Source organism: Phytophthora cinnamomi (genome assembly GCF_018691715.1).
Source record: "Phytophthora cinnamomi strain GKB4 chromosome Unknown Contig70, whole genome shotgun sequence".
In the NCBI taxonomy this organism is placed as follows: domain Eukaryota; phylum Oomycota; class Peronosporomycetes; order Peronosporales; family Peronosporaceae; genus Phytophthora; species Phytophthora cinnamomi.
In genome coordinates, this window is record NW_027151003.1 from 273,938 (window position 1) to 287,704 (window position 13,767).

Consider the following 13,767-nt stretch of genomic DNA (forward strand, 5'->3'; position numbering starts at 1 on the left):
AGCTGCTAGCCACAACTGCCTCCACCTTTCCGCTAGGGCAGCAATGGACAATCCGTCTAGTTCAGGAGAGCAACCACGAAGGCCGACGCCACGAGGGCGATGGAGGTGACCACGGAGGAGGCGTCGCTCGAGGTGGAGCCGCTGGACTTCTTCTTGCCGGTGCCGCTGGAGCTCGAGTCCACCTTGCGCGTGCACTGGTCACCTGCGTAGCCGCTCTCGCACTTGCACACGTTGCCCTCGCCCGAGGAGCCCGAGGTCGAGGCCATACCGACGGTCTCCATCAAGAAGCGAGCGGCCGAGCTGTCTGAGCCGGCAGCCACAACCGTGCCGGCGGTAGCCGTGGAGCCGGTGGTGGAGCCCGTGGTGGAACCGGAGGTCGTGGACGAGCCCGAACTGGTCGAGGCAGCGACGCACGTGCCGTGGCCGTTGCAGGCCTTGGACGAGGTGGGGTCGCAGTAGGCGCACTGGTCGCCGGTGGTGCCGGCGTCGCACTCGCACTCCTGGGTCTTGAGGTTGCACGTGCCGGCCTGGCACTGCGACTCGAGCGTGCACTTGTTGGACACGACCTTCTGGCAGTAGGTGCCGTTGTAGCCCACGTTGCACTCGCAGTAGTAGTCCATCTGGCCGGCCGTGTAAGGCCTGCACGTGCCGCGGCCGGAGCACACGACGTCTGAGTCCGCTGCGTTGTTGGGGTTCACGCAGCCGTCGTTGATCACAGCCGTGTAGTTCATCTGCTCCGACATGTCCCAGTTGTCCGAGTTCTTGTCGAAGAGCAGGTTGGTGCCGTCGAAGTCCACGCAACCGTAAATGACGCCCACGGTCTCGGCCGTCGAGCCCGAGCCCTCCGTGATGTCCACGCACGACACGTAGCCGGTCATGTCCGAGCCCGAGTGCGAGCTGTTGAGGCACTTGTCCGTGCCCGAGGGCAGCTGCGCCGCGCACACGCTGCTGATGGACTGGAAGGCCGTGCTCCATGTCGAGAAGGACGGGCACAGGCCGGGGAACGTGCCGGAGCACACGTCGCCCTCGGTCGAGTACGGCAGGCACTGCTTCACGTCCTCCGTGCCTGAACGCGTCGTCTGGACGGAGATGCACTGGTAGCCGTCCTCGCAGGACTTGTCGTTCTTGCAGTAGCCGGGCTGGCCCGAGCCGGACTCGGCCTTGACGGCCGCGAGCATGGCCGCGAAGGCCGCGAGGTACGCCGCCGATTGCATGGTCTGATTGGAGCTTGGACGGGTCGGTCTCTTTGCAGGCAAAAGAGGGAATGGCGCTGGCGCTGCAAAGGCGCCGGAGAGTCAGTCCGCGAGGGGAGAGGGGGGAGCCGAGGTCGTCACGTTGTGCCCGCATACAAAGGCAAGACAAACGCTCGGCTTGGGGAATTTTCCGAAGCTTCGGGAACCGCCAGATGGCGCGGCAGTCGCGGTTTTGGCCAATCGCGGGAGGATGCACTCGCTTTTCCACCAATCCGGGCTGGGTGGGGTAACTGATACCGGTCGCGCGGTAACCGACTCCATGACAGCCTTGCCTGGACTCGTGCGTGGCGGCGTCGTGCCCGCGGCCGCCGTTGCGCCTTGCCTTGCCGGCCCTCGACCTTGGCTCCTGTTGCCGTGGGCCTGTCACGCGGAGGCTTTGGCAGCCAGCTTCTCGCCACCCGTCACCAAGGTGTAGGTGACATGAACATTACTCACACGATCTTCCTGCAACTTGACCAGCGTTGCTTGCCACGCCCCCACCTGCGCCGCCAGCATCTGCCAGTGCGCCCGCAGCCGAAGGGCGAGGCACCTTATGCCTTGTGGGGTGACGGCGACGAGTTCGTCGAGTCCAACAAGCGCGTTTCGCGCTGCAGTTACATGTACTGCAGGTTCTCGTAGAGAGAGAAGCGGGCTATCCCCTTCAAGATGCTCCTAGCGCTCCCCCGACGAGCCTGGCGCGGTATCATCGCGTGCCGTGATCTTGTCTAGTCGAGAGATTCCAATTGAATCCGCGTACAAGTACGTGGCGGTTTGTAAATACCGCGCACCGCATGCACTCTGCATTAAGACCATGCCGAAACTTGGGCGAGCGCGCCGAAAGCCTCAAATGGGTTAGGAATCCCCGCGGGGAATTGAACGCGTTGACAAGCATTACGGTCGCCATGTTGCCGCGAATATGAGCGCTGCGACTGCGGCTCATCTGGCCTCGAATCACTAGGTGTCATGCGAGAGAGCGCATTTTTGAGTCAGTCGAAGTGTCGCTACAATTGGCAACGACCGCGACTCGCGTGGGGGCAACAACCTGCTGCCGTTGTCAACAGCTCCTTCTCAGTTACACCGAAGCCGGTAGCCGCCTACGCTGGACCATCCAAGCCGTGAAGACAATATCGAGGGGTGTGCACGCGGTGGTTCATTTTAATGGTTTAAAAACACTCCGTTGCTCGTTAACGTAATGGCGTTCGTCGTCCGGGACACTGGAATCCCAAGCTTCGCCCGTTTCGGACAACACAAACGAAACCAGATACGTACTAAGTACATACATGTGCTTGAGGTGCCGTAGTTCTGCGCTCTATACTGGTACAGCGCTAGGCTATCCATTCGCTTCGACCAGCAAAAAGAGAAAGCGAGTTTTTAAAACTGCTTGATGAATCCAGAGTGCGACAGCCTACTGACGAGATTTCTCAACTAAGTAGTACACAAGACTTACATGTAGATTCAGTATTGTGTGCGCGTGTCAGCGCGCGAAGCAATGTGCTGCAGACATGAGAATAGCGTTTGCCGCTGCTACTGTTCCAGTCTGCGCTTTACCGTGTACGTAAAGCAGATCGATAAAGAACAAGAAAAACGGAACCAGACTTGTGGAGGTAGCGAAGGATGACCGTACGGTAACCGTACCAACAAAGTTTTTCATCTTTCTGCTTGAAGCCTACATGCTGCCCAGCTTGGAGGTGGTATCAGTGGTAATCGTGATCATCAACAACTTCATGATCCTGCCCAACGGCTTCAACCCGCCGGCCAGTTCCATTCCGCAAGGCTACACATGGCTGTACATGTACGACCTCATCCCGACCAAGTACAGCTTTGCTAGTCTGACGGCTGTAGTTTTCGGCGACTGTTTTGAAAATGGCGACGACAGCGCATGTCGGGCATCCCTCCCAACCTCCCGGACGGTAGCACTGTGAAGGAGTATTTGGCGACTGGTTCAGCACGACCAGATCTGGAACAACTTCGGCATCATGATGACAAGGATTGTTGGCCTTAATTTGCTATCGCTTCTGGCGCTGCGCTACGAAAATCATTAGAAGAGATAGGCGCTTTCTGGGTACGGAATATCTTTGTATTGCATGCATACAATTCGCTTTCGACAGATTAATACAACGCGGCTTGAATACAATGTACTCCCCGTTCAAATCGGCATGTAATGACGCCCAGTCTCAAAGAAATCGTACTCCCGGAAATACACCCGACGAGTCACAGACGGTGCTGCATAGTCGAAAATGCAGACAAGTACGTGCTGATCAAGCAACGGTAGCGGCGATGACTGCTTCCGTCGCTTGGTATCAACAATCCCCCCGTATCCAGTCCCCATGACGCTCAAAAATGCAGCCTTGTGATCTGTGGGGAGAACAGTCCGCACTGACGGAAGCGACTCGAGGTGGTGCATCCTGAAATCGTTATAGTGCGTCATGTGCGAGCGCTGCGCGACAATGTCCAGATACTCCAGGGCGCGATTCACTTCCAGCATTTTCAGCAGGGCAGTGTAGCATTCATCGTACGGATGGGCGACCAACCTCTGATCCATGCGAACACGCAGACGCCTTGCGCACTGTGTGAATGGGTTTTCGGAGTCACAAAGGACCTCAGCGACCTTTTCAATGCCCCACCAAAACGAAAAGTGGGAATCGGGGTCCAGCACCAGGTCTCGGTAGTTGATGTCCCGCAGACAGAAGCGCATTTCGATGGTATGAGTGCACACTGCCAATTCAATCAGCTTTGGACAGCTTGCCACGATTCCCTCAAGCTCGTTCGAGTTAAAATCCTCAAATTCAAGAGTAAGATGCGTTATAGAGGCACCAATAAGAAGAAGCAAACCTTGTAAAACTTCGGAGTCCGGATCTTCGCCGAACTTGATCGCCAGCGACGTGACGCCTGCAAGGCCGTTGGATGGAAGAGTGAGCTCTGTGTACGTGAGACTGGAGCGCTGCACTTGGCACTTGCCAAATCCAGGAACCAAGACGTCTGTCCAGTCGCTTTTGGCGTCTTCACTTATATTTCTTACACCAGCTATTTCCCTCTCCACTTTGAACGATTTGGTACTGTCGAAGACTTCATTCGCGTACATCGGTAATAACTTAATGGGCGAGTTCGCCTTGATGCAAACGTCAATCGTTGGATCAGAAGGCTGAGGCGCGAATCCCAGCAGAGCCTCTTCTGGTCCATTTGACGCCAACACATCAGCCATGGCTACCACAGCTTCTGACGTAAGTACAGCATTGCGCAGCGTGAGGCTTTCAAGTCGCGAATGAAGTCGAGCTTTCTCCGAGAAACAGGCGAAGATGAGCCACTGCCACCTCCAGCGGCAAAGTGCCCAGTCTCCATTATCATCGTCATCTCCATCTTCCAGCTCCAGGTCAAGAGAAAGATGCTTCGTAGTTTGGCTGACCACCACAGCCGAGCAAATGCGATCGAAGACCCAGTTCTGCATCGCCTCACAGTCAAAATGCACGGAGTCGAGCGCTAGCTGGTTTGCGTGTCCGTACTCTGCCACTAACGGTCCGGTCATGCTGGTCGCTTCGAAGTCAAAATCCCCCCATTCACTCAGTACAGCCGCCTTCTTCGCGCCGCCAAACAGCCCAAACACGAATCTTCCCACAACGTTACGAGCCTCCTCTAAGCTGCCATTCGACGTAAGCTCTTGACCGAGTTCATGCCTCAACGCTAACCCCGACACTCGAATACCATCCTTCGCCATACTCTCCACCATCCCCGCTAACTCCGCGGTGATACTAACATCTCGGAGATCCACCATGATTGCGTCCAAGACAAATGCCACACTCAGAGGAGCTTGCCCCCGATCGAAGCACTGCTGCCACTGCGAACGGAGCTCTCTAACCGTATCCTGCACGCGTCGGAGGTAGTCAAACATGTCTTCACTGTTGTCGGTCAGCCACGGCCCCAACTGCACCGTGATCGGCACTTCGATTTCCGTCGACCCCGTGCACGACTTGCCGCCGTTCATCGCTGCAACTTTATTAAGCGCTTCCTTGTACTCTGCACTCTGAGTGGTGTACTGCTCCGTGCCGCAAAACTCGGCGATGCCCCTTAAAAGCTCCCCGTCGCAGTCAGGTCCGTCTCCGACCAGTGCGAGTTGGAACCGGGGCAGGAATTCCCCCTCGAATAGTTCTTCCTGGCCGTCGACCTCCAGCTTGGCGTGGCTCACTAGCAACTCCTTCCAGGCTGCATTGTCCACGTGAGCCACCGCCGCCAGGAGCCCCAGGGCCTCCCGGACGTCTTGGCACGGACTTTTGCCGCTATTATCTGCGTCTGCGTCTTCCTCCTCGTCGCTGAATGGGGCGAAACTGGGCAATTGCACCTCGATCCCGCGGAAACGCAGTTCTGTGTTGTCGCCGGGTGCCCCCTTCGCATACTGCAGGCGCCAGGAGAGGTGCTGGCACCAAGTTCGCAGGAAGTCCCAGCGGTCCTCCATTTGATCGAGGCGCTTTTTTGCGTGATAAAGTATACGAGCGGTACTTATTGAATGATGCGGATAGGTATACAACCCCTAAAAAGGGGTTGTAGTTTATTTGGCCCTGTTGCTTGAAGACGAGGGATTTCAATGAAGCAAATACTGTGGTGGATTTCAGACCTCCATACTGCTGTTGTTCTTTGCTGTTGTTCTTGGCTTAAGAGATGTGATGGCCATATCATTCAGAGTGTTAGGCGGATTCCGAATATGCCCGAGCACTTCCTTGATCGTTTACGTGGACTGTTATTACAGTGAAAAGCGGTGATTTTGTCACTCCGTATAGCTCTGTAAATCAGGGCTGTGAGCAAAAACGATACGTGGTAATTTGTACTGAGCAGGAAGTTAATGTGGGTACTTATCTGAGTAAGTCGGCTTAAATAGGAGTTGGGAACTGGCCTCTAAAGCCATCTTGTCAGAACAGCGTGGTAAGGGAGAGACACAGCGGAGACTTGGCTCAGCGTAGAGATTAGTATCAGGGCGCAACGTTCTAATATCGAAAGCAGCTAGCGCGCTACGATGCGCTCTTCCGCTCTCGCGTAGAGGTCATCAAAGCTGCCCTCTGGGTCGAAGCGAAACTCCGCGTCCTCGACACGGACGCTGGTTCTGCTCGTCCTGTTGATTCCTCCTATTTTGACTGACATCTTGGCTAGTGTTTGCATAGCCGCTTGCTCGGTGGATTTATTTGTGCGGACTTCCTCGGAATGCCGAGGTTGGAGCTGACATTTCAGCCTGTTTAGAGACCAAATCGATTCCGACTCTAAAATAACTTTGACGCGATGCTGCATAAGACCGATTATAATTAGGAGTACCCAATTCTAAATAAGGATGGGTCGAAATAAATAAGGGTTCCCGTCTCTAAATAAGGCACTAAATCAGCCGATTTACTATCCGATTAGACATTCTGAGTGCTTTTCACAATAATACATGTCAGAACTTCTGATCTAGAACCAGAAAATCAGAATGGTGCGGCCCCTGTTGTATATCCTGAATTGTACAGGACAGCACTACTGTTGGGGCAGAACGTACTGCATGCGGTATCTCCATTGTCCGTGACAACGACCATGGTGTGCAAACTGAGCAAACTACATCTACAAGATTACCTGTTTTGCTGGCTTGCTTGGTGTTGGCCGCTGAAGTATGGGCCAGCGATGGTATTACATGCACTAGTTACGCAGCACTCCCTTTCACAGGATACATACCCAGGTGGACACTCCACTTCAACATGTGTCGCTCGACTACCGAGGATGTCGTTCAGTCGGTCCGCCCAGTGCCTCCATCTGGTTTGAAGCTCTCGAAGTGGCAGGACCAAGGTGGGACCAAGCAAGAGAGCTTCGGGGCCTCGGCGTATTCGAGCGCGAGCGCGGCGCCGTGGTGCTGGCGCCCTCCCTCGGGGTAACACGGCTCGGTCGCGTTGCCCCTGTCGACGGTGGATTGCTAACGTCGTGGCGACAACAGCACGGCCGTCAGCCACCATTTCATCCTGCAGCAGAGGGCTCTTGAACCACGCCGACATCTCCCTCGTTGCTCGAGACAACCGACGCTACGAACCGCGAACTGCCAGGTAGGTGTAGCCAAAACGCGCGGCGGACCCATTGCGAGCTCTCTGATCCCGCACCCACACACCACGGCCGCCGCACCCAAACACGCGCTTGTCGTGCTCGAACTTGTGAGCTGCCCGCAGTCAGTCAGGGCTCGACCCCGACAGGCAACGCCGCGCTCCTCCTCTCTCCCCCACTTTGAAGCTGCGGCGCAATCGGTGAAGAGTCGGCGGCATCGATCAGCGGAACCCTATGACAGGTGTCCCAGCCGCCGCAGCTATAGCCCCGAAAGAAACCAAGCCCGCTCGCGCGCATCGACCGACGGTGCAAGCTCCATCTCGCCATCAACCTGCACTCGACCAGCGAGCGGAGACTCTGCAGCGAAAGTCTCCGGTGACAATGATTGTCCGCTGAGGACCCACCTGTCCCCTAGCCCAACTTCGTTTCGCCTCTCTCTGCGCGTTCGTGTCGCTGGGCGATTGAAGTCCCTGCAGGCGCAGGCCCTCGCGCCGCAATGCACGGCGGCAAAGCCCTACGCCGGCAAGGTTCTCTTGTAAGCCCGGCCTCTAGCAGACGTCTCGCCATCGCCTCGATGCACGCAGGCAGGCACGTGTACTGTACACACATCCGCGCCGTCCCCTGCATCGCCGCGACGAGACAGCGCCACCTGGGGCTGGAGCTGTACCCGAAAGCGAGCCATCTGCGCGGTCGTTATCAGCGTCCGTAACACACCTATCGTCTCTCGCCCTCTACACACGCGCGCGCGCTGGGTTGACCCACTCTGCAATCCGCGGCCTCTCGCGCAAGCCGCTCGCCGATGCTGCCGCCCCCCGCGCCTAGCGACGCCATGCACTGCGCCGTGTGCGGCCGCGACGCGGACCCGCGCGCGCCCGCCTTCCTGCTCGAGTGCCACTTCTGCGGCCGCTGGCTGCACGGCGCCTGCGTCCAGGTGGGCGAGCAGGACGCGCTGCTCGTGGCCAAGTTCGCCTGCCCGGACTGCAGCCAGCAGGGCCACCGCACCGCCAAGTTCGGTGAGTCGCTGCAGTGTTAATAATACTGCTGGACGCGCGCCATGGACCCTTCGGCTTGACACCCGCGGGGCGATTTTGTTGCGTTGGTGGTCCATTCTGTTCCGTATTTCTGACACTTCGTGCGCATTCAGAACCGTCGAGCGCCAATAATGGTCCATTCGCCGCCGACGCCATGTCCTTCTCGCCGCTTCCTGTCCACCTGGGCGGCTACGCAGCTGCCTCGACCCCCGCGCAGCTCCGACACAAGAAGAGCTCGGCCAACTTCCGCCGCCTGCTGGGCGCCGCCGTGTACGCCCGCTCCGGGGTGCACCTGGTCCCGTCTCAAGACGTGCAGCCGTCGTTCCTGCAGCGCCACGCGCTCGAGGAGCCCGTGCTCATTGCAGGCAACAACCACTGCGTGGCAGGGCGCGACGAGCCGTTCCCCCTGCTCGACACGGCGTCCATTGCCAGTTTACTGGCCGAGAACCGAGTGGTGCGAGCCACGGACGTGGCCACGCAGACCACGCAGCAGTTGACAGCGCCAGAGTGGCAAACGCGGCTGCATGCAGCGAGAAACAGCCAGCAAGACGAAGAGGACGCTACGCTGCTGCTCAACGCGGAGTTCCCGGTACAACAGACGTCGATGCAATTGCAGGTTGCACCGCCCGTGGCTGTCGCGCCAGTGGACTGGAGCTGCTTGGCTCCGAGCAACAATGATGGCCACTCGAGCGCCAATGCGACGAACGCCAATGTTTTTGGTGCGTTCTTGAACAGTAATGCTTTCTTGGATTTTACACTTGCTCCAGGCGGACAGTGCACGTGGCTGTCAGTGTCGGCGGGCGAGCTGTGGGTGTACTTGATCCCTCCGACCTCGACCAATTTGGACGCGTACCGAGACTGGAAAAATGACCCTGATTTCGCGACTGCGTTTTTGCCGGAACGAGCGGATAAGTGCATCAAGTGCGTGGTGGGGGCTGGAAGCTCGATGCTTGTGCCCGCGGGTTGGATGTACGCGAGGTTTGCAGGTGGAGTGCAGAGCTGCTCAGTTTTCCACGGTTTCTTCGCCTGCACGGCTGGGATGGACGCGCAACTCGCTGTGGTGATGCTTGAGATGCAACACGATGCACTGGCGCAGTATTGGGGCGAAACCACGTCTGGGTGGATGAATGTGGACGCTAACGTGCAGCTTTGGACGTCTGTGTGCCACTACGTGCGTCAGTTCCTCATGTCCAATAGCGATATGAACGTTCGAGTGAGCGACCAGGACCGACGCGCTCTGAATCGAGCGTTGCCTCGACTCCGCAAGTGGAGCGCGTTACCTGCGTCGCTCAAGTCCGTAAATGGCATTTCGTGGACCCCGAGCTCGCAGCAAGAGGCTCAGGTCATTGTAAATCGTCTGGAACAAGCGCTTGCTTCAACTTGCCTACCCACTCACGGTCTGGACGAATTGCAGCCGACTACGGGCCTGGCGAGTGACAACAAGCTGCCTCCGATTTCACCAAATGAAGCGACCTACATCTACTCGGCCGCTTCAGCACCGGACCCCGTGAGTGGTTCTTGGGGGCCACCAAGCTCAGGTTTCGACACCAACAGCACAACCAGTTTCGCCTCCTCGGCGCCAATGGGGTCCATGTGGCCGAACTTCGATCCTATTCATCACCAGCAGCAGGATCACTTGGTCATTTCAACGCAGAACCAACCGTACCTCAACGATCCAAGCCTTCAACAACAGTCGCCCACCCAGACGTTGCAGGGGTATGGTGGCGCGGGCTACGGATATTTGTCACCTCCAGGCACTGCGCTGGCAGGACACGCGGGATACATGGCAGCGCAAGCTGGTCTTGGTCTCGAAGGGTTAGCTGGTGTCGCGACGTTAGGAGGACCGGGGGCTCCGGGGATGGGATTTCAACAGCACCAAGTAGACAGCAACGGGAACTTCCAGGATGTGCTAATGCGCCACCGAGCCTCGTGCCATCGCTGCGGCAACCTGCGCAAGAAGAACATTCGATGTCCGGTATGCCCCCACATTTTCTGCGCGAAGTGCGCTGACAAGATGGTTGAAGAGCATGGCGACCGCATCTTTGAGAACGGCTGCCCTGTGTGCAAGGAACTATGCTGCTGCGGCAAGAACCGCACAACGCGCTGTACGCGCAAGTTCCACTGCTACAAGAAGTGTCCGTCGACCAAGCGACCTGCGGGCAGCTAACTTCAACATACAGATAGTGTTCGGGTACTGCTATGCATGCGTGTTGGTATTTATTGGTGTCTAATCAATCATGGGCAGCTCCGCTCCCACATTGTCTGTCGTCTATTGCGCTCGTCCACTCCGCTTGACATGCGGTCGCAGAGCTGCGAGTGAGATCAGCAGCGCCTCCTCTGAACGAATGGTGCGACTGCCCTGCTCGGGACAAGTGTTGACCCACATGTCGAAGAGCGTGTTGGAGTCCTCGCCGCTCACAGGCACCTTCTCGTCCGCGTCCACGCACTCCTCGATACCAGCCACGCCGCCAAAGACAATCAGCGCATGGCAGAACTTGGGCAGCGAGAAGTCCGGGTCGTCCACCGACACGTTACCACGCTCGGACGTGCCCAACTTGAGGTCGTAGCCGCCCGGGAACGGACAGTCGCTCCAGACGTTGCTCAGCGACGCCGCGAAGCGGGTCGTGTAGCCCCAGTACACCCCGAGTTGCTCGCGCGGCTCCGCGGACGACACGAGCTTGCCCACCACTGCATCCCACCACAAAAAAACAGCCTCACAGTTAGTCTCCAGCTCCAGCCCTCGTCCCCTCCCTCAAACCATCAACTCACTCTTCTTCTTGAAGTCCTTGGACGCCTCGTCGATCTTGACCGTCACGCGGATGCCCGGCGTGATGCGTTTGTCCACCACAACTTCACGCTGCAGCCCCACATACACATGGGAGCCCTCCTTCTCCTTGAGCGGGCGGTCCGTGACCACACCTTCCCGGTAGACACTCCACTCCTGCGCGCGCAGGTGGTGCGGGCAGTCCAGCGGGTTGAGCAGCCCGGCGCAGCTCAGGTCCGAGTGCATGGGGAACAGCGCGCGCCGCAGGTACTGCGGCGTCTCGAGGTACTGCAGGATGCGCGCCATGAAGACGTGGCAGTCGTGCGCACGTTTCTTGGGCGCACCGGCGGCGCCAGCAGCGCTGCCCAGCTGGTCGTCGAACACGACGACCTCGTCCACCTGGAAGATCACGGCGGCGCGCGCCACCTGGCCGGCCAGGTACGTGCGCAGCTCCTTGGTCTGCGCGTTGTCCAGGATGGAGCCGGGAATGGCCATGCTCAGCGTGTAGGCGCGCCCCTTGGCCGCGCGCTCGCTGGCCAGCCGCTGCTGTTGTTGCTGCTGCTTGGCGGCCTCGCGCGCGAGCTTCTCCTCGGCCTTGCGCTTCTTGCGGGCCTCGCGCTTGAGCCGCTGCGCCTCTTCCGGGTCGTCGGCGTCCTCCGCGGGCCGCTTCTTGCTGTCCGCGGGCGCTGCATTGGCTGTGCTCTTCTTGACCTTGAGCTTGACCTTGCGCACGGGCTTGGCGGCGGCGGCGGCCGCCTGGTGCAGCGTGGCCAGCTCCTCGTCGCTCGACTCGCTGCTGATCATGACGCCGAGACTCCTGACCACTGGTCAGGAATTGAACAGTGCAGTAGACGTTGAACTGGACGGGAGGAACCCAAATTACCGGTTCCCGTATGACCTAAGAGAGTTTTATACTGGGTTCCCGAGCTGCTGGGGCGCTTAGATTGGGCGCCGACGTTCTCAGACGGTGATACGCTGCGCAGCGGAACATACTGCGATGGGGAACACGGCCGCCAAGGCGAGGGAGGCCCACGCGCAGGCCAAGAGCAAGCCCAAGACCGGGCGCAACGTGCAGCAGCAGAAGCTCAAGTCCGCCAGGGCCACGGGTGTGCTGGCGCTGCCTGACAGCAAGCTGAAAAAACTGCCCGAAGAGCTACTGGAACTGTCGGCGCTGCGCACGCTGGACCTCACGGCCAACAGGCTGAGCGAGCTGCCACCGCAGCTCAACGCGCTCAAGGCGCTCAAGACGCTCAAGGTCGCGTCTAATGTCCTGGTCGCACTGCCGGACCTGTCGGGGCTCGACGCGCTCACCACGGTACGTGAGAGGCTAGACTGTCCATATGGGTATACTATGTTTCTGGTTTTTTAATTGCTATTATGGGTATGCGTTGCTAATTTTGCTCTATTATATTGACATAATACGTATGCTCATTGCAAATTGAAGTTGGTGCTGGACGGCAACTTGCTGGAGGACATCCCCAACGCGCTTCCGCCCAACCTGACCAAGCTGTCGCTTAAGAGCAATAAGCTGCGCTCAGTTCCTCGCAGTGTGCTGAACCTCGCGCAATTGCAGGAGCTGGACTTGTCGGCCAACGCGGTGGAGACTCTGCCCTCGAATTTGGGCGAGATGCAGGAGCTGCAGGAGCTCAATGTGGACGACAACAAGCTGACGGAGCTGCCGGCTGCTCTGGCGAGATGTACCAAGCTCAAGGTGCTGTCAGTGCGGCGGAACACGCTGGTCGGACGGTCGGCAGGTGCCAAGATACAGCCTATTGCTGCTGAGCTACTGGGGGAAGGCTCGGCTGTCCAGGTGATGAATTTAGAGGGCAACCCCATGACTAAGGAAGATCTGCAGGGAATGGACGGCTTCGATGCGTTCCTCACTCGACGCACGAAGCTCAAGAACAAGGAGATCCACGGTGGCCTCAACTCGGACTTGAGTCTCTGCGGGCTCGAGTAGACGGCAATGTGCTGGTGGTAGAGGTGCAAATAATGTTCAATTGTGTTGTCTGCTTGATCCGTGTGTGTTATGGTTTGTGGCTTTGTAGTGCTTCTTCTGGCTGTGAGAGGGTTGGTGCGGAGCTGTAGCTGTTGATTCGGACGGAAACGTGGCGAGAGAGTGCAGTTGGCGACTTGACAGGGGAGGTAAAGAGAGATTCCCTGGTTTTTGTAGCGGTCTCGACTTCTGTTCCCGTCGAAACAGCAGCTATTGCAGCTTCCAAATCCACTTCAGCAGTTCTCCACTCTTCCTCCAAGGCGGACGTGATGGAATCAGCCTCGTTGTTCTCATCGGGTTGCGTTGACAACCCACGCACGATCTCTGCAAGATTTTGTGATACGAGGTCGACGAGCGCTGGATCAATGTCCGAGGAAGATTGGAAGCATACATTCCCGACGCTGGTGCTTTTGTGGGTTGCGATATCGTTCAAGTAAGCACTTTGTTCAGCGTCGCGAGCCTCCTTTTCATGTTTAGCGTGCAGATCACGTCGATGGAGCTTCGCATATACAATCGACAAGTTCCGGTGAGCTCGCGCACGACCCAAGCGGCAGTCCAGCACCTTAGACGAGCACAAGTGCAGATCCCGGTGGTGGCAGCTCAGCGCATGACCGAAGTTCACCTGTGCAAGCGCCAGATTGCCTAAGTTGGCGTAGACTCGCGCTTCGAGCTCGCGATCCTTCTCTTCAAGCGCAATTTGGA

At 58.0% G+C, this 13,767-nt stretch overlaps 5 protein-coding genes across 5 annotated transcripts; 2 read left to right on the forward strand and 3 right to left on the reverse strand.

Annotated features, from left to right (window-relative positions):
* Positions 1-56: 56 nt before the first annotated feature.
* Positions 57-1,214, reverse strand: IUM83_18643 (Cysteine-rich protein; the record flags this gene model as incomplete). Its single annotated transcript, XM_067943653.1, has 1 exon — positions 57-1,214. The coding sequence occupies one exon, from the start codon at positions 1,212-1,214 to the stop codon at positions 57-59; it is 1,158 nt and encodes a 385-aa protein (XP_067786229.1).
* Positions 1,215-3,988: 2,774 nt separating this feature from the next.
* On the reverse strand, positions 3,989-5,679 carry IUM83_18644 (uncharacterized protein; the record flags this gene model as incomplete). Its single annotated transcript, XM_067943654.1, has 2 exons — positions 3,989-3,993; positions 4,065-5,679. 2 exons carry the CDS (start codon positions 5,677-5,679, stop codon positions 3,989-3,991), a joined length of 1,620 nt encoding a protein of 539 aa, XP_067786191.1.
* Positions 5,680-8,073: 2,394 nt separating this feature from the next.
* Positions 8,074-10,472, forward strand: IUM83_18645 (phd-finger protein; the record flags this gene model as incomplete). The annotated part of the gene is made up of 2 exons (XM_067943655.1): positions 8,074-8,287; positions 8,419-10,472. 2 exons carry the CDS (start codon positions 8,074-8,076, stop codon positions 10,470-10,472), a joined length of 2,268 nt encoding a protein of 755 aa, XP_067786231.1.
* Positions 10,473-10,574: 102 nt separating this feature from the next.
* Positions 10,575-11,873, reverse strand: IUM83_18646 (uncharacterized protein; the record flags this gene model as incomplete). The annotated part of the gene is made up of 2 exons (XM_067943656.1): positions 10,575-10,993; positions 11,075-11,873. The coding sequence occupies 2 exons, from the start codon at positions 11,871-11,873 to the stop codon at positions 10,575-10,577; spliced, it is 1,218 nt and encodes a 405-aa protein (XP_067786233.1).
* Positions 11,874-12,066: 193 nt separating this feature from the next.
* Positions 12,067-13,029, forward strand: IUM83_18647 (Leucine rich repeat protein; the record flags this gene model as incomplete). Its single annotated transcript, XM_067943657.1, has 2 exons — positions 12,067-12,384; positions 12,514-13,029. 2 exons carry the CDS (start codon positions 12,067-12,069, stop codon positions 13,027-13,029), a joined length of 834 nt encoding a protein of 277 aa, XP_067786232.1.
* Positions 13,030-13,767: the final 738 nt, after the last annotated feature.